Below are 20,866 nucleotides of genomic sequence, written 5' to 3' on the forward strand. Positions count from 1 at the left end.
AGGCAGAAACAAAATGCAGACCATTATTGCAACATTCTACTACTGGACCTTCTATGAGTGATGACATCTCTGAGTTATCCCATCAAAGACTGAGGAAGCTGGGAAATTTAACCACAAGTTCCCATACTTTCTTGGTTGAGAGTTGACCCTGAGGGACATCAAATTCTTAGCACTTCTGCCTTCCCCAGGTGGACCAACCATGCTTTCAGAAGTAGAGATTTGTGGAGAATCTGGCATGTATATGCACTGTCTACAGGTGGTGTCCAGGGTAGGCCATAGGAATGAAAGTGGGGCATCAACATCATCTGCCACACAGAGGGCATCAGTTAGCTAGAACATAGGTTCTGACTTCAAGAAATCAGAGGAATAGAGTGCTCTTTGTAAACAACTGGCAATATGTTTTGTGATAGATTTATGATATGGTACCCACGAGGCAATGACTGTCAACAGAAAGGAAGTCTTTCCAGGGCAGGCAATGTCAAGTTGAGGTTAATTTGCATCGAGACTCATAATTTCAACAGGCCAAAAGAAAAGAGTATTTATAGAGGATGCCATAACATATGCAACAGAACACACCAGGACTGTGAAAGGATTACAAGTAGTTTTGTCTGGCTAGATGCTGAGAGAGACTGAGAAAGAAGCTAAAGATGTGGACTGGGGTCGGTTTCAGATGGCTTACCTGCACCATACAGGGGAGCTTGGATTTTGTCGATAGGTGGAAGGGGGCATTGAAGTATACTTGGAAGGTATAACAGAATGGCCTTATACAGGAAAGCCTAGGATAACAAGTTGAGCTAACAGTGAGTTGGAGGGGGCCAGATTTCCCAGCCTGGTTCTTCTGGCCTATGGAATCATTCATGTCCTGGAAGCAGGTAGCACCAACTCTTTTAACAGATGATGCTATTAGGGAGTCAGGTTACATGTCTTTAATTCCATTGCCACTGGCTGATGACATCAAGGATACTAAAGGCTTAATTATTGTCTTTGAAGCCACAATAAATGGCTGATAGAGGCAACCAGTTCTATCTGTGAAATTTATTCCAGCTAAGAACAAAATGATTAAATGTGTCCTACTTCTTCCCCTGACATATAAATACATGAATCTAAAGCAGACCTTCTGACTTGGGAACTAAAAAGAAAAGCCAGGATGTAGTGTATCACTGTCATCCCAGCAGATCTGACAGGTGGATTATTCCCTGATATGCCAAAGGAATAATGCATGTTCTTACATTTTCATTTCTGAAATAGTGTATGGAAATTGTGCCTGAGGCTAGAAAGAAACTGTGAGTGAGGCTGAGAATCAGGTATCCTCTACCTGTCTCACTACCTGATTGTCATTTTACACTTGATATAAATTAGTTGTTTAGTTCTTGGGAGTAAGTCATAGTTTGAATCCCACTGTGGACTATTTGCTCAGTACAGCAAACAACCACGTACAATGCAAGCTGTTTTGCACTACTGCACTCCTGGTGGTAGGGAAGAGTGGCTCCTAGAATTACGGAAAAGAGTTGAGTGTTATCCGTGGAGACAAATGCTCAGGAGTAGCTTAGGAAAGTACAAGGTGTCCTGAGTGCCAGGACTTGAGGTCAATGTCTCCATTCTCCCTTCCAGCCTCCTTCAGATAGCTAATTCCTTCCTTGGAAACAGCTAATTCCAAAGGAACATCCATCCATGCATTCATATTTTATTAGCAGGTATTTATTGAGTCCTACAGAGATAAGCACATTGAAAGGGATGGATTCTATAGACAGAAAGGTGACATATTTAGATTTATGTGCAAATGAAAGCATGTTATAAGTTCTCCAGGCCAGTTTATAAGACTTCACCTGATCTGAAGACTCCATCCAGCTTTAACAAATACCTATTTTATGAGTTGGGATGTGGAAAACTCTGGTTCTCTACACAAATGACCTTCTCAGACCAGGCTAAACTTATAACATGCCCCGATAAGCTGAGGTTGAATAATATTCTCTGTCACATCTGGTTATGCAAGGAAATGACATCCTCACTCCACAGGACTCCTGCTGTTGACAGAGGAGCTGAAGGCACATATAAACAATTAGGCTTCTCTGCTATATGAGCAGCAGCTGTTCAAAGGAGCTGTCAAGACTTCCACTCTTCTAGTGAAATCATATTTACTTTATTCATCTAAATAATGTGGCTTGTTTGCCTTCTGTATGAAATTGTCTTGCACTGTTTCTCATTGATTGATTTTTATGAGATAGCATATCACTTTCTGGGCCTCCATATGCCTTTCTGCTAAGAATGGAACAGCTTCTTACTGAGTACTTTCAATGATTATATTCTTGTATAGTTTTGGAGTCATCGTGTTTATTCAAAATGTCCAACTCCTTATCCCTATCTTCTTCACTGCCCAACCATGCTCTCCAAGATTTTTAAAAAATGATAAAAATAAATAAATGTAATAATTAAAAAATAAAAACACTTTATATTCCATTCCCAACATGTTGCTCCTTGGTTAGATAATTATAGCAATCAGAATCCACGGAAATAGGTTATATATATTTTTAAGACTAACTTTTTTGAAGAAGTTTTAAGTTTACAACAAAACTAAGAGGTACAAGGATTTCTTATATACCCCTGACCCCTCCCCCACATGCATATCCTCCTCTATTATCAACATCACTCATCAGAATGGTAATTTTTTTTTTTTTTTTGCCAAGGATGAACCTACACTGACACATCATAATCACCAAAAATTCAGTTTACTGTAGGGCTCATTCTTTGTGTCATAAATTCTATGGGTTTGGAAAAAAGTATAATGACATCTATCCATCATTATACTATCATACAACTATTTTGATAGCCCCCAAATCATCTCTTCTCTGCTGTTCATCTCTCCCCTCCTCCACTCCTGGAAAGCACTGATCTTTTTATTGTCTGTTCAGTTTTGTGTTTTCAAGAATATCAGAGAATTGGAATCATACAGTACATAGCCTTTTCAGATCAATTTCTTTCACTGAATAATATGCATTTAAGTTTTCTCCATGTCTTTTTATGGTTTGATAGCTCTTTTTTTAGCACTGAATAATATTTCATTATCTGTATGTACCACATTTTATCCATTCACCTACTGAAGGATATCTTGGATACTTCCACGTATTAGCAATTATGAATAAAGCTGCTATAAACATCCATGTGAAGCTCTTTGTGTAAACATGAGTTTTCAACTCCTTTGGGTAAATACCAAAGAATGCCATTACTCAGATGTATGGTAAGCATATGTTTAGTTTTGCAGGAAACTACCAAACTGTCTTCCAAAGTGGCTGTACAATTTTGTATTCCCACCAGCAGTGAAGAGAGTTCCTGTTGCTCCATCACCTCACCAGCATGTGGTGGTGTTAGTGTTCCAGATCTTGGTCATTCTAATAAATACGTAGTGATACCTTATTATTGTTTTAATTTGCAGTTTCTTATATGATGTGGACTTTCTCTTTATATGCTTATTTGCCACTTGTATGTCTTCATTGGTGAGGTGTCTGTTAAGATCTTTGGTCAATTTTTTAACTGGGTTGTTTGTATTCTGGATTGTTGAGTTTTAAGAGTTCTTTGTTTATTTTGTATAATGGTCCTTTATGTGTCTTTTGCAAATATTTTCTCCTAGTCTGTGGGATGTCTTCTAATTCTCTTAATATTTTCTTTCACAGAGCTGAAGGTTTTAATTTTAGTGAAGTCCAGCTTATCAATTATTTCTTTCATAGATTGTGTCTTTGGTGTGGTAACTGAAAAGGCCTCACATACCCAAGGTCATCTAGATTTTCTCCTATGCTATTTTCTAGGAGTTTTACAGTTTTGTGTTTTACATTCAGGTCTATGATCCATTTTGAGTTAATTTTTGTGGAGGATGTAAGGTCTGCGACTAGACTTTTTTTTTTTTTTTTTTTTTGCATGTGGCTGTCCAGTCTTTCCAGCATCAGTTTTAAAGAAACTTTATTTCACTGTATTCCCTTTGCTCCTCTGTCAAAGACCAGTTGACTATACCTATGCAGGCCTATTTCTGGGCTCTCTATCAGGCTTATTGATCACTTAATCTATTCTTTCACCAATTCCATACTGCTTCAATTAATGTAGCTTTATAGTAAATCTTGAAGTCAGATAGTGTCAGTCCTCCAACTTTGTTCTTCTCATTCAATATTGTGTTGCCAATTCTAGGTCTCTTGCCTCTGTATATAACCTTTGGAGTCAATTTGTCAATATCCACAAAACAATTTACTGGGATTTTGATTGGGATTGAATTGAATCTATAGATCAAGTTGGGAAGAACTTACAACTTAACAATATTAATTCTTGCTATCCATGAACATGGAATATCTCTCCATTTATTTACTTCTTTGATGTCATTGATCAGAGTTTTATAGTTTTCTTCAAACATATATTGCACATGTTTTATTAGATTTATATCTAAGTACTTCATTTTGGGGGTGCTAATGTAAATGGCATTGCTTTTATTTCAGTCTACTTTCTCATTCTTAGTGTAGGCTCTATTTTTAACTTATTCAGTACCCTCACACTTGGATGTTCAGAACTATGTGAGAAAGTAGCACTGAATGTGCCCACAAATGTGCCTTGGGCTCAGTCTGTGAGTTCAATATTAGGTGGGTGATATCAGAATAGTTAATCTGAACTCAAGGTAGTTGCATTTGAAAGACTGTGTACATTGCATCAAGACCATACACCATGATGTGTGTGATATCCCTGCCAAAATGCATAATTTCAATCTAATGATAAGAAAACATTGGACAGGGTGCCTGGGTGACTCAGCCAGTTAAGCCTCTGGCTTCCACTCAGGTCAGGATCTCAGGGTCTTGGATGGCCCACTTTGGGCTCTGTGCTCTGCAGGGAGTCTCCTTCTCCCTCTCTCTCTGCACCTCCCCCAGCTCATGCTCTCTCTTTCTCTCAAATAGATAAATAAAATCCTAAAAAAGAGAGAGAGAGAGAAAACACTGGACAATTTCCAACTGAATGACACCCTACAAAACAATTGGCCTGTTCTTTTCAAAAGTATTAGGGTCATGAAAGACAAAGACAGACAATAAGAAACACTTTCAGGTTAAAAAAAAAATTGGAAACTATATGCAACAAGTGATCCTGTATCGAAACTTGGGTCATATTTTTTCTTAACCACAAATATTGTTAAGACAATTGACAGCTATAAGTGATGTCTGCAAATTAGAAAATATCATATCAATGTTAGTTTTCTGATTATGATCCATGTACTGCCTTGTTCTTAGGAAACAAATACTGTCTACAAATTGCACTCAGAAAATTCAACAAAATTAATATGTATGTATAGAAAAAATTATAAAGAAAACACAGTAAATGTTAATGACTGAGTACTCTGGGTAAAAGTTCTATGAACATTCTTTGCCCTATTCCTGAAACTTTTCCATGAGTTTGAAATTATTTCAAAAATAAGAAATTACCCCCAAAAAGATATATTGGCTCAAAATTCACTAACATTCAAGTCTCTCCCTCTATGAAACTGAGAGAGTTCAGTTTTCTCAATAACCATGAGGTTTCATCCAACTTCTGCCACTATAGAGCAGTATGACCTTGATCAGATTGTTTAAATTTCTGAACCTCACTTTTTTAAATCTATATAATCCAGATGTCAACTAGAAATGCCTGGACTTTACAATCTAGATAGGATTCAGCCAACCCTCCCACCCCCCACAATTATGTGACCTGTAGAAGTCCTAAGCTCTTCTCAACATTCCTGTAAATTCTGAGTGTGGAAGCTGGATCCCCTTTTCACTTCTGGATCCAATTTTCTGCTCCCAGTAAATCTTTTTAGTTAACAAATTATGCCTTCATCCCACACATGCAATTTTTATTCTTCATTATGCTAACAGGTGTGAAATTCAACCTCAACCTTGATTTCCCCACCTACCTAACGCTAACACCTACCTAACCCTAACCACTCACCCAAGGCATTTGTAACTATAATGTATTTTACCGAAGATGTCAGGGGTGCAGAGAGGGGATTTATGCTGTAAAATACAAACAACTTTAAAGCAAGCACCAGGCATGCTTTGAGACATCCTTTGGTCACCCCACCACTGGGGTTTGAGCAGTGGCCTCTTTGCCCCATGTCATGCCAGCCCTCACACCTCTTACTGGCTCCTCTTCCCTTTCTTTTTTCTGTCCCTTCGTTTCCTCATCATTCCTTCCTCTCATAGGTGAAGCAGATTATTCCCAGGCAGAGCAGATTTTTTTGTTCCCTAGGCACCCATGGCCTTAGGACCCTACCAACCATCACAGGACTCTCCCAGATAAAGGCAATTCACTCCCCAAGAGGAGCTCAGGTGCCTCACAACCTCTGTAAAGTGAGACATAGTGCTAGCTACTCTATTGGGCCATTTCCATGTGAAAACGCTGAGATACTATGAAGTACACTTCCTTTATTCTACAAAATGAAATTACCTTTATTATATATGTCCATTTTAAGAGTCTACAAAGGTCATTGTAGAAAATAATAAAGAGGTAAACTGAAAAAAAAATTAAATCATCCTAAATTTTGCCACCCATTATTAACATTTGGGTGAATATTAGCTGAACATCTTTCCAAGTAGTAACCTTACTTGCACACACTGTTTTGTTTTTCCAAAAGCAATGTATTGTGAAGATCTTTCTGCAGTAATGAAGGCAAATGCAGCATCATTTTTATAGCTATTTACTCCTTGAAAATGCAGTCAGCTTTTTTCCCTTTAAACCCCCTTTCTTCTTTTACAACCTTTTCCGAGCTCTCTGCAGCTTTATCCCAGCAAGACTGAAACTGATATTTCAATATTTAATTTAATAATCTTAATAATATTAAGATTAAATATCACTGCTCTCAGATACACAAACAAACAAATGTATGTCAAACATGAATTCCTTTCCTCCAGCCTTATTATTTATGTGGAATTTTATATGGCACTAGTGAACTTCATTAAGAAATCACATTTGATATTGACTTGGCCAAATACAGCCTTCTTCTGGTTTATTTCGGGTTTTGAAAACAACAACAACAACAACAACAAACAACTTGCTTGTGAAGAAATCATTAAGTGAATTCACAGCCCACGTGACTACTTTTCACCCCTTCTTCTCCTATGTCATTTTGAGATAGCCACAACTTCAGAGCTGATGCTGGTAGTGATTAATCTCTCTCGTCTTCCACAGCTGTTGAAGAGAGCTTGGGCCCAACTACAGACAAAAATAACAGATAGTCTCAGTCATGTCTATAATCAACTGGATTTCTTCCCCCACTAGAACACGTGAGGGTCCTTCTACTCCCAGTTCAATCTCATAAGTTTCTATGAGTTCAAACCCTCTTAATTAGATGTGCCTTTTGCTAAGCACTTAGTAGGTTCTAGACTGTTCAGAGCTAGAAGGTACAATATGTATCACTCATGGTCTCACAAGTTAAGTTTTGTTTGGCCACCCTAGTTCTTGCAATCTTTTTGTCCTAAAGAAGGCGTGTACTCTCCAATTTACTATAAGCTTCACTGCTCCTTTTTGTCTCACATACTTATATTTCCTCCCTGCCTCCCAAAGCATTAAATGTTTCACTAATGCCCAAAGAATGCCATACTCAGAGATAGCCATCTACACTGAGGCCTGCAGCTACTTAGCAACTCCTCCCAAGTTCAATCTAGAATGTCCCGATTTTTTATGCACACGCTCTGTACTGGTTACTTGGAAGCAAAACAGGGATTGACCTCGTGGAGCCTGCAGTGGTCCCCAAGACTGTCTCCAGAGAGAGTGTTCTTTTTGGCATACCGGGATAATTTTGAAAGATGAAGATTTAGGCAATGTGTCCTTAGTTCAGTTTCTTTTTAAGCTTAAGATTCTTCTGATCCCTAACATTCCACACAAAACCAGTCCTGTGTAGGAATCTTCACATAAGGAAGAAGTGTTTCCTTACTGTAAAATGTGCATGGTCCACTTGGCTACCGGTTGGAATTGCTCTGCTGGGATTGACTGAAGATATTCAGTTGGCCGACAATGAGAACAAGATAAGACAGATGATCAGAGCACTTACAGAAATGAGGCACTACCAGCCTTTCATAGTCAATCACAGGTGTAAAAATGAAAATGTAAGAGTCCAATCTGAAAACTATGGGTCGAAAAATGGTCAGGGTTCCTGGTTTAAGAACGGGCTATTAAATGCAGGGTGTTCTCCAGAAAATGGTTGAATAAAAGGCACCTCCTTTCTGTACTGTGGAAGTTGGTTGGTTCCTGACCAACCCATGAGGGGGTGTAGTCCAATGTGAACCTGAGGAGTATGGTCTGTTCCCTCATCATCTTGCGCTGTCAATCAGACTATCCCTACCCTTGCTCTGGATGGCAGCTGTGACTTCATAGCTGATATAGTAGTCTGCGTTTTTTGAAAAAGTTTCCTATTTCATGATGGGAATAGATATTTAATCTGTGTATCAGGTTAAACAAATGACTTTTTGTTGTTTTAATTAAGAAATAAAATCATGCTAGAAAATATGCTTTTCCCTTCCTTTGCCCTAAAGTTGACACTCCAACCCATTTGTAAGCTTCAGAATTCTTGTTAAGATCAGCTTACCTTGCACACAAGGTTTCCAGGGGAACCAGTAATGGTCTCTGGGCAGGTATCAGTAACATGCAGGGTCCATCCCCTGATGGGCCCAAAGAAAGACAAGTCCTACATAGGAAAGAAATTTGAGAGAGAGTGAAAAAAATAGGAGAAAGAGCATGGGCTTCAAAGTCAGCCAGACCTGGGTTCAAACCTCTGTCTCCTCAACTTAAAATAGAAATAATAGCACCCACCTTACAGGACTGCTTCAATCAGAAAATAGGGTTATTTTTTTCAAGATCCTGATATAGGTGGCAAGGTGAATTTACAAATGGATCTTTTCCTTGAGTTGTTTTCTGCTAGGGACTGGCAACACCCTGGTTTGTGGTTTGAGGATGACTTCCTGTGTGTGTCAATAATCCCGTCTAGCAGATTCAAAAGTGTTGGCATTCATGCCCTGCCTTCTGGGGGGAGATGGCTATTGGAATGTCCCAAAGCATCAGCTGGTCCACAAGGCATCTTCCAGGTGGGCCTCCTGGTATGCTCTGATTATGGTACATTGATTTTATTAATGGCCCAATTACTGGCCTTCCTAGATTTGCCCTGGAATTTTGAAATCCTCTCTATTCTGACTGTGGGCTAGCCTTTGATTTGCTTTGGCCGAAAGAATACGGTAAAAGTGCTGGTGTGCCAGTTCTAAGCCTGGGACTAGAGAGGCCTTACACATTCCCTTCTAGTTTTTTGCACTGTTATGTTTACTTTTGGAACCCTGCCTCATCCATGAGAACAAGCCTGGGCAAGGGTGTTGGAGGAGGAGAGACCAGTTGGAGAACTGAGGTGCCCCACTAATAGCCAACCAGCACTCAGAAGCAGAGCCAACCCCATAAACTACAACTGACTACACATGCATGAAGTAGCCCAGTCAAGACCTGAACTACCACTCAGAGAGCCTAAACTGTTGACCCAGGAAATTGTGAGCTAAACAGATGGCTGCTGTTTGAAGCTACTAAGATTTGTGGTTCTTTGTAACACACATTAGCATGATGATACATGACAGCACCCTGAGTGACTGAGAAGTTTCCTCCAATGCTAGAGAACTTTAACGAGGATCCCCGGGGCTCCTCAGCCATCAGACTAGCAGCCTCCCTCTGCGGATTTGCCTGTCTTCCAATCCTCAGCCATTGATCATGTTCTTTGAGCTTCTTTGTGAATCATCCAAGAGCCTGACAGCAGAGGCAGCTAACAGTGGCCCTAGGAAGCCATAAGACGAAGGAAGAGTCTTTTGCAGGAACAGAGATGGTCTTTACCTGTTGTTCTCCAGGCCCACTTTTTGTCCCTCTCTTTCCAAAGTAAGACAGAAAGAAGTGAAAGGATTCAAATAGCTCAGAGGTGTGATCCTAGGTCCAGACTCTGAAGAGAAGGAGCTTTGGTTGAGAGAAAGATGTAAGTCAGTAGGGGTGAGCGTTTACGACCTATATATAAGAGATTGTTCAGACTGGGGCATGATTGCAACACAGGCCTTTGGTATCCCCTTTTCTGCCTCTTACAACTCTTCTCTTCCTTTCTGACCCCAGGAACTTCCATTCCATCAGCAAATCTGAATAGACGCATTTAGCAAATCTGAATAGACGCATATGGTTTAGACAGTTAGTCCTCCCAGAGATAACCACACTTTCATGAGACCAGGCATTCAATACACACACACCCACCCCCCCCCACACACGAAATTTGCGATGGGGCTAAGCAGGAACATTGTGAGGCAAAGAAAGGCTTTTCAACGCTATCTAAATCACACCAACTTGCCCTGCACCTCCAATAGAAGTCCTCAGCCTGCCCCTTACTCTCTCTTTCTCTGTTCTCCCAACTTTCCTTGCCTACGTCACAACCACAACCTCTATTTCTAGTCTTTGTTTTTCTGTACTGTCCTATGGTTCTGTCCACTACACAATATAATTTTCCTGTTTGTGCATTTCCTCACTGGCCTCTAAGTACCTGTAGGGTAGAGCCTGGGACTCCCCCACCCCCTCCCCATTCTCCCCATCCTTAGTGCCACTGCAGAGATTGCATGCGATCCAGGAGAATTAAGAATGGTCTGAAGAAATGTCAGCGTAAGGCAGAGCCTAGATCTGTCTACAAAATGCAGGGCCCAAAATGAAATTGATAAGCCATTATCAGCTGAGCCATTTTCAGTCCTTGATATATTGTTTTTGTTTCCCAGTTTTTATTCCTTAAACCTCTTGACAGCAGCTCCTCTTGATAATAAAATTATAAAAATCTTTCTATGTGGAATGACATCTAATGTTCTATCAAACTAGACTCCCAACTTAGCCTGATTGAGCATCCTGAAAATCAGCATAATGGACAAATGCAAAGAAAGTAAGCAAATAATATAATGGGCCTAAACCAGACAGTCTTAACTGTCTGGAGGCTCTGGACCCATTTGAGAATCTCTCAGAAGCTGTGGGCTCTGCTAAGAACAAGCAAATGCATAGAAGCACAAAATTTGGGGTGGAGGCCATGCTTACAGCCCTTCTGGAGCATCCACGGGTTGTGTAAATGGGTAAAACTCTGGTCCAAAGGAAAGCAGGCAGTGGGTTCTGGGAGGATTTCACATGCCTTTTGATCGGTTCATAATTGGCTGCCAGCTCCCTGAGGTTCCCTCCCGTAGAGGATTGGGAATGTGTGGGTTCAGAGAAGAGCTTAAGCTTGGAGCCATGGTTATCAGGGGGGAAAGGAAGCAAGAGGGAAGGGAGAAAGGCAATAGGAAGTGTTGCTGGGATCCATAAAATTTTGCGGCATAATGAGAATTTCTAAAAACTCTGCAAGTCTGAGCTAGCAACGTTATTATACTGTCACCCAGCCTGAACTTTCAAGCTGACAATTTGCTGTAAATTCTTCTTTCACTTGTTTTTCTCCTTCCTTCTGGAACCAAGCATATTTTGCCTAAGAAAAAAAGGTGATGGTATAAAAGAAGTGTGTGTGTGTGTGTGTGTGCGCGCACGTGCGCGTTTGTGTGTAAGTGAAGAAAACATTTGAAAATACACTAAGTGCTGGTGTATATGAGAGGTTTGTTACAGGAACACTCAGGTGAGTGTTTGGGGACCTAAGACTATTTCTAATATGGCTTTTCTATTTCTAAGATTAGCATTCTACTTGAAAAACTGGGGAATGCATGAGCATTACATCATCGAGGTCTGTGTAGGCAGCAACCTTATACTACTGTAAACTATACAGCATCTGTCTTTCTCTGCTTGTGGTGGCCTCATGCTTGCACACTGATCTCCTCAGAACAACACCAAAAAATAACAAATGCCTGGAGACCAATCTTCCATTAGGTCTGTGATCAGTCAATTTGCCTGTTCATTGCCACTTTCCAGTTTCAGCTCCATAAGACCAGTTAGCTCCATCTCTAACCTAGCCACGACAGTGCCCCTAATCAAAGAATCCCAGGTCTTGGGCCCCAAGGACATCGCAGAGGGGATGTCACTCACCAGCTTGGCTATCTTGCGGTCACACCTATCTTCATTAGGAATTCCAGCCTGCAAACTCTTGGATTCCTAGCCATAGTTGCAAAGGTGGCTGAGGCATAGGCTGAGTCTGCAGTGGAAGCAGCATGATGGGAAGGGTGCTGATTTCCAGTTGGCCAGGAGCTCCTTCTCAACTGGGAGAGCCCTGCCCTTCCCTGAGCCAGAGCCTTTTCTCATTTTATAAAATGAAATGATTAGACTGAGCCAAGGTGCAATCCAATTGCCTTCAGGTAGCATAACCATTGAAATGACCTCTGTACCTGACAATAGGATGTGGTGGGGCCTCTGGCTTGAATGTCCTCTTAAGGACATGCCAATTTAATTTTTAAAATATTTTTACATTTTTAAAATTTCAATTTGGAGATAACTTTAGACTTAACTTTTTTTTTTTTTCAAAAGTATCACATGCACACACGTGTTCATAGTGGCATGGTTCATAATGGCCAAAAGGTGGAAGCAACCCGGGTATTCATCAATACACAATATACGCTTAAGGCATATTCAGCCTTAAAGAGGGAACAAATTCTGACACATGCCACACATGGGTGAACCTTGAAGATATTGTGCTGAGTGAAATAAACCAGTCACAAAAAGAAAGATACTGCCTGATTCTAACCTTTCCCAAGTTAACATCTTACATAACCATAGCACAAATACCAAAGCCAGGAAAATAACTGATACACTATTACTAATTAATCTACAGACTTTGTTCAAATTTTTCTCACTAATGTCCTTTCTACTGATCTGGGATCCAATCCAGGATATGCAATCACATAAGTGATATTGTCTTCTTCTTGGTGCACCATATCATGAGGGACATGATTTTGATACATTTCATCTCTGGTGAGGTTAACTTGATCACTTCTTTAAAACAGCGTCTCTCGGATTTCTCCACTATAAAGATATTATTTCTCTTTATTTATCATTATATTTCACCCACTAAGTTTAGTATCATTGCTGATGCTTGCCAGCCACAATTATTACCATGGTATTTCCTAAAGGGTGGTATCCATTTCTATCATTACTTCCACATTTATTAGTTGGGATTCCACTGTAAGGAAGGGTTTTCCTTTGCCCCCATTACTTTCTGAAAATCAGTAAAACAAAGCCAAAATAATGTCCCTCCAATCCTCACTGGTGCTAGATAACTTCAAAGTCCTTGCTCATGTTAAAAATTCTCAGATTCATCACGCCTCCCACAACAGGAAACAGAACTCCCAAGTTCATACCACCTGACAGTGGTCAGAGGCACAAGTCTTTGGAAAGCAAAAGGTCAGCACACTTACATTTTTCTTTCCTTTTCCGTCCTCCACCAACCCTCACTTTTAAAGTCAAATCTTGACATTATCCTGAGTATATCAGTGGAGTTAAGTGGAAAAAAACGTTCGAGAACCACTGAGCCTGGAAAATGCACATGAAATATTTATGTTTAATTTGCCCTGAAGAATGTGATTTTAATGAACAGGAACTAAATCACAAAAGCTGCAGTGTTCCAAAAGATTTTCATTCACACAGCAGACTCCTAGACAAGTTTGCTGTGCCCTTGAAGTTCACCCAGTATCTGCTGCTCTGACCCCAAGGCCACCTCTCCACTGTACCAGCAAGGTCACTTGAGGGACCCTAATGGAGCTGTTCCAGGCTGGTATCACCAATTAACAGACAGAACCAATAGTGTAGAATTTCAAGTTTGCAAAGTCCTAAAAGCTGAGGGAACAAAACTCATTTTTAGCCAGCTATTTGTTTCTTGTTATCTGTTGCAGAGTAACACACCAACCTAGAGCTTGGTAGTACGAAACAACAGCCATTTTATTATGTTCATGGAATTGGAATCAGAAATTCAGGCATGGCACTGTCTGGATGGCTTGCTGAGCGTCCACATAGGAATTCAGTTGGGAAGACTTCGTAGCTGAAGGATGATTAGCATGCCTGGAGTCTGGGATCATCCAAAACTTCCTCATTTATATATTTAGCACCCAAAATGGAGTGACTTGAAGACATGGCCCAACCGAGCTTGTCAACCAAAGTCCTCCACAAGGCTCCCAAAGTTGCTTGGGCTTCTTCATAGCATGGCAGCCTGGGAGTAGTTGAACATCTTAAATGGCAGATCAGGACTTTAAAAGAAAGTGTTCTGATGAACAAGGCAGAAGTCACATGGCCTCTTATGACCTAGCCTCAAAAGTCACATCATTTTCACCATACTCTTTTGATCAAACCAGTCACATTCCCCCAGATTCAAGAGTTGAGATCATGTACTCCATCTCTTGATGGGAAGACTGTCAAAGAACTCGCACCTATGTTTTAAAAATAACCACACTCTTCAAAATGGAAACATTAGGAAAATACATACTTTAGTAAAAATGAAAATATTCCCTTTGTCTGAATACCTTCTCTTCCTCCAGAAATTTCATGAAACATTCCCCAGATATCCCTCTGACTGAAATAATCTCTCCTTCAGGTTCTAATGGCACCTTGCCTATAACTGTGTTGGAGCACACTGTACTCTAACTAAAAATACTTGCTAATACTTACTGAGTGCCACTACGTTCCAGGCATTATTCCAAGAGCCTTCCATGCATTATTTCACTTAATTCTCAGACAACGTGAAAAGGAGACACTCCTATTTTATAAGTGAGTAACTTGAGGCCCGGAAGGGTTAAATAACTTGCCAGAAGGTCATGTTAAGTGGAAGAGCCAGAATTTAAACAACGGCACCCCAGAACTCATGCTCTTAAATCATTCCATCACAGAGTACCATTTATATGCTGCTGTGTGTAAATAGGCCTTCCCTGGTGGATTGAGAGCTAGTTTCATGTCATATTTATCCTTGCATCTCCAGGCAAAACACAGCACCTGGCTTATGAGAAGCAATAGCAAAAGGCATGAAAGACACAAACAGACAATTCAAAGAGAAGGATTTAAATGTTTAATAAACATAGGGAAAGATGTTTAGACTTTAAAAACAATTAAAGAAATCCAAATAAGATGGAATATTTTGTTTATCAAATAGGCAGAATTAAAATGCCCAGTGTTATTGAAAGTAATGGACAATGGATATTTTTATTCTCATTTTTTGGTTTTCTTATACAACTCGATAGGAAAATTTGGGGGGATATTTATCAAAATGTGAACGTTCAGGGGCGCCTAGGTGGCTCAGTTGGCTAAGCGTCAGCCTTCAGCTCAGGTCATGATCTCAGGGTCATGGGATGGAGCCGGGCATCGGGGAGTCTGCTTCTCCCTCTGCCTCTCTCCCTGCTCATGCTCACACGCTCATTCTCTCTCTTTCTCTCAAATAAATAAGATCTTTTAAAAAATGCTAATGTTCATAATCTCTAATTAAATGATTGAATTCCTGGGCTATATCCTTCAAGAAAACTCTCATCTATGCATATAGTGACATTTACAAGGCTGTTCATCACAGCATTTTTAAAATAACATTTTTATTGAAACATAATTCACAAATCATAAAATTTGCCCTTTCAAAATGTACAATTTGGTGATTTTTAATATATACAAAAAGTTGTGATATCTTATCATGATCTACTTTTAGAACATTTTGATCATCTGCAAAAGGAACCCTGTACCATTATCAATTACTCTGCCTCCTCTTAGCCCCTGATGTAAACACTAATTTACTTTGTATTTCTATGTGTTTATCTGTTCTGGACATTACATATAAAGGAAATGATACAATATGTGGCTTTTTTTATTTTTTTTGGTCTAGTTTCTTTCACTTAGCCTTTAGTTTTTAAGTTTCATCTGTATTGTAGAATGTAACAATACTTAAATCCTTTTTGTTCTCCAATAACATTCCATTGTATCTACAGACCACATTTTGCTCATCCATTCATCATTGGGTTGTTTCTAGTTTTTATATATTGTGAATAGTGCTACTAAGAAAATTTCTGTGCATGTCTTTGTGTAGACATATGCTTTCATTTCTCTTAAATATACACCTGTGATTAGAATTGCTGGATCAATTCTTTAACATTTTAACATTTTGAACAACTGCCAAAGTGTTTTCCAAAATGGCTGTGCCATTTCACTATCCACAAGCAATATGTAAGGGTTCAAATTCTTTCACACATTGTCACCAACACTTGCTGGTTTTTATAGTTTTTGTTTTTATTTTTGTTTTTTCCAGTGGGTATAAAGTGATATCTCATCGTGGTTTTGATTTGTAATTCTCTAATGACTAATGATGCTGAACAACTTCTCGTGTGTTTATTGGTCATTTATGTATCTTTTTTGGAGAATACATATTCAAATCTTTTGCACATTTTTAAATTGAGTTATTTGACTTTATTGCTGAATTGTTCTTAATATATTCTGGCATGAATCCCTTATCATAGATATGATTTGATAACATTTTATCTCATGTTGTGGGTTGTTTTTTCATTTTCTTGATGATTTCCTTTGAAGCACAAACATTCTTAATTTTAATGAAGTCTGATTTTGGAGGGTTTTTTATCCTTTGTACTTTTGGTGTCACATCTAAGAAGTCATTGCCTAGCCTAAAGTCATGAATATTTACTTCTGAATTTTATTCTAAGATTTGTAGAGCTTCACTTCTTACATTTAGGGTTATAAATAATTTTGAGTTAAAATTTTTATGTGGTGTGAGATAGGGATCCAAATTTATTCTTTTTGTGTAGATACTCATTTTTCCAAGGATGACTTGTTGAAAAGACTACTTTTTCCCATTGAATTTTCATAGTGCCAAGGTTAAAGTCAATTAACCAGAAGTTACTATAAATTATTTCTGGACTCTCAATTTTATACCATTGAACTCTATGTCTCTCCTTATGCCAATACCAGACTGTTTTGATTACTGTAGCTTTGTATTAAGTTTTGAAATGAGAAAGTGTGAGTCCTCCAACTTTGTTCTTTTTGGAGATTGCTTTGGCTATTTGTGGTCCTGTGCATTTCCCTATGAATTTTAGGATCAGCAAATATGGGGAATATTACCATCTTAAAAAATCCATGAACATGGGATGTCTTTTCATTTATTTATATCTTCTTTAATTCCTTTCAATGATGTTTTGTACTTTTCAGGGTACAAGTCTTGTAATTCTTTTGCTAAATTTATTCTCAAGTATTTTACTTATTTGATGTTATGGTAAATGAAGTTGTTTTCTTAATTCTATTCTTGGATAGGTCATAGGTAGCATATAGAACTATAATTGATTTTTGTATGTTAATTTTATATCTTATAACCACACTGAACTCATTTGTTAATTTGAATAGGTTTTTTTTGGTGGATTTCTCAGGAATTTCTTTTTTTTTTTTTTAAGATTTTATTTATTTATTTGACAGAGATAGAGACAGCCAGCGAGAGAGGGAACACAAGCAGGGGGAGTGGGAGAGGAAGAAGCAGCCTCATAGCAGAGGAGCCTGACGTGGGGCTCGATCCCATAATGCTGGGATCATGCCCTGAGCCAAAGGCAGACACTTAACTGCTGTGCCACCCAGGTGCCCCAGATTTCTCAGGAATTTCTATGTACAAGATAATGTCTTCTGCAAATAGAGATAATTTTTTTCTTCTTTCCAATCTGGATGCCTTTATTTCTATTTCTTGCCTGATTGTCCTGGCTGGAACCACCAGTACACTGTTGAATATAAGCAGCAAGAGCAGACAAGCTTGTCTTGCTCTGATCTTAAGGGGAAAGCATTCAGCCTTTCAATGTTAATCATGATGCTGGCTGTTTGTTTTCATAGATACATTTATCAGATTAAGGAAATTCTCTTTCATTCTAAGTTTTTTGAATGTTTTAACATAAAAAGATCATTAGACATTGGATTTTAAATAAATACTTTTTTAAAAAAGCATTTATTGAGATAATCATGTGGTTTTGTCCTTTAGTCAATTGATATTGTTATATTAACTGATTTTCAGCTGTTAAAACAACTTCACATTCCTAGGATAAATCCCACTTGATGATGGTATATAATCATTTGTATACATTGCTGGATTCAGTTTGCTAGTGTTTTGATGAGGATTTATGGGCTGGTATTTGTTAAGAATAGTGGTATGCAGTTTTCTTTTCTTGTGATATCTTTGTCTGGTTCTCATTTGAAGGTAATATTGGCCTTGATGAATGAGTTGGGAAGTGTTCCTTCATTTTCCATTTTTTTGGAAGAGTTTCTGAAGGATTGATATAACTTCTGTAAACATTTCCCTCTAAGTACTGCTTTAACTGTACCCCCAAAGTTTTTAAATTCTGTATTTTGTTTTCATGCATCTCAAAGTATTTTGGAATAGTCAGTGTGATTTCTTCTTTGACCCATTGATTATTTAAGAGTAGGTTGTTTCCCAAATTTCCAAATGTTTCATCTATTATTCATTTTTAATGTAATTAGAAATTGTGATCAGATAACATACTTTGTGTTATTTTACTCCTTTTACATTTATTGAAGCTTGATTTGTGGCCTAATATATGATCTATCTTGGAGAATGTTCCATGTGTACTTGAGAAGACAATGAATTCTGCTATAGTTGGGTAGAATATTCCATAAATGTCTCTTAGGTTTAGTTGGTTTTTGGTTTTGTTCAAGACTTCAGTTTACTTTTTGGTCTGCATACTTGTTCTACCTATTTTTGAAACTGGGCTATTGAAGTCTCCAACTGTTATTGATGCATTGTCTATTTCTCCCGTTGATTTGTCAGTTTTTGTTTTGTGAAGGGGACTTTGTTGTTACCTGCATATGTATTTATAATTATCTGTCTGTTTGATGTGTTAACTCTTTTATCACCATAAAATGTCATTCCTTGTCTGTAGTAACATTCTTTGTTAAAATCAATTATATCTACTATATGTATAATCAGTCCTCCTCTCTTTTGGTTACTCTTTGTACCATATATCTTTTTACATCTCTTGACTTTAACCCATTTATGTATTTGAATCTAAAGTGTATCTCTTGTAGATAGCCTATAGTTGAATAATGGGGTTGGGTGTTTTTTTTTTTTTCATTCATTCTGTAATCTGTCTTTTTATTGTAATTTTCAATCCATTTACATTTAATGTAATACTTAAAAGATATTCACACTTGCCATTTTACTATGTGCTTTCTATATGTCTTATAAACTTTTTTCTTCTATTCTTTCATAATGGCCTTTTTGTGTTAAATATTTTAGTGCACACTTTTAATTACCTTGTTGCTTATTTTACTATATATTTGTAGTTATTGCAGATTACAATAAATAACTTAAACAATAAATAATTTAAACAGATTAATACCAACTTAATTTCAAAAGAATGCAAAAACTTTGCTCCAGTATAGCTATGATTCTTTTCCCATCTATTGTGTTATTATTGTAGTACTAATACATCTTTATACATTATAAGCCCCCAAACATAATTTTACCACAGGATAAGTGACAGTCTTCCTTAGGTTCTCTCAGATTCTTGTACTTGGGAAGAACTTAAGCAATTTATTTAGAGTCTCTAATCTTCAGCTTCCTTATCTGCCAGGCCCTAAGCAGCAGACAAGCTCTAATTATTATGGTTTCTCCAACTAGCTGTAACACCCATACCTAATCCCAAGGATCCTTTGGATAGGGAGACAGAGGGAAATTTGGCCCATCATCCAACAGGTGCGTACTAGATTTAGATGGTTGCACTGTGCCCAATATGATGAAAGACATCAAGGAGTCACAGAGAAAGCCTAAGATATAGGACAGATAATCCAGCTGTGAAGACAGGAGTAGGTCACAATACAATTCTGGAGCAATCAGACATAGAGTGGAAATACTAGTTCAAGAGAAGAGAATGGAGAACTTGGTGTGGGTTCCATGGAGGAAGAAATTTTTTTAAATGGGTAGAAATTAAAGAAATAGAGGAAAGAGTAGAAGGTATTTGAGGAAGAGAAGTGAATGGGCAGTATATAAGAAAAAGTAGAGAAAACAAAAGCACAGTGATAGGGAAATAGAAGTCCAAGTGAGATAGGAAGTTGCCAGTTTTCTCATATACATCCCATCCCATGGAGCCCTTGCATGCAGCCCCAGCTTTGGTTTCCCTGTCCCAGGGCCACCCCCAGAAACTGATTATTCTTATGTCTGTTTGACTCTCCACAGCTTCCTTTCACTGAAGGCCTGTACCACTTTTATCACAATGGCCTTGCAAAGGCCAAGAGAAGACGCAGCCTACATCACAAGCAGCAGCTGGAGAGAGACCCCAGGGTGAGTTTCCCTGGACACCTGCCTTTCAACCTCTTCTGCCACAACTGAGCCCACTGAGGGGATGTATAAAGGGGTGGGCCGGGAATTTTGAAGTAAAGACACTCAATGTATTGTGATAAGCAAAATGGATCCTTGGCAGAGTGGCCTTGGAGACTCTCCAGTCCTCTACCTTGTGCATAATAAGTAAATCTTTTATAGGCTGTGGGGCAGGGGAGGAATAAACAGGGATACCACCCCTTTACTGGCTGTTTTCTCCTACATTATTGTGTTTGGAATTCTGGTTGCCTTGGAACCTGTTTTGGCCTGTGATGGATGGGGAGAAACCAAGCCTTTTAATGAGTCGTTTTATGGAAGGTTTCTACTGGTGAGTCCTATGCTCTGAGGAGGTTTCTGTGCCCCATATTGGGTATGGAGAAATGACTGGGCCAGCAAGTGATTGGCTTGCAGTAGGCAGCAGGCTTCTCAGTATCCATGTATAGTTGCATCCACAAGACGACCTCAGCCCTTTTGTCCTGTATTTTCTCACACTCATCTAATTTACCCTCATGCCTCGATGGTACTCCTAACCCCCATTTTTAACTTACAATCTTTACCTTGCTCTTAGAATCCAGA

The 20,866-nt window shown here is 38.7% G+C and overlaps 1 protein-coding gene across 1 annotated transcript in view; it reads left to right on the forward strand.

The window, feature by feature from the left end:
- Positions 1-20,866, forward strand: part of PCSK2 (proprotein convertase subtilisin/kexin type 2) — a 249,610-nt gene that overhangs the window by 15,006 nt on the left and 213,738 nt on the right. Inside the window, exon 2 of the mRNA XM_087853760.1 lies at positions 20,150-20,254. Coding sequence (XP_087709886.1) covers positions 20,150-20,254 — 105 coding nt within the window. The remainder of the gene's footprint in view (positions 1-20,149; positions 20,255-20,866) is intronic.

The sequence above is a fragment of the Ursus americanus genome, chromosome 22 (assembly GCF_024610735.1).
Source record: "Ursus americanus isolate L20-20 chromosome 22, mUrsAme1.1.p, whole genome shotgun sequence".
In the NCBI taxonomy this organism is placed as follows: domain Eukaryota; kingdom Metazoa; phylum Chordata; class Mammalia; order Carnivora; family Ursidae; genus Ursus; species Ursus americanus.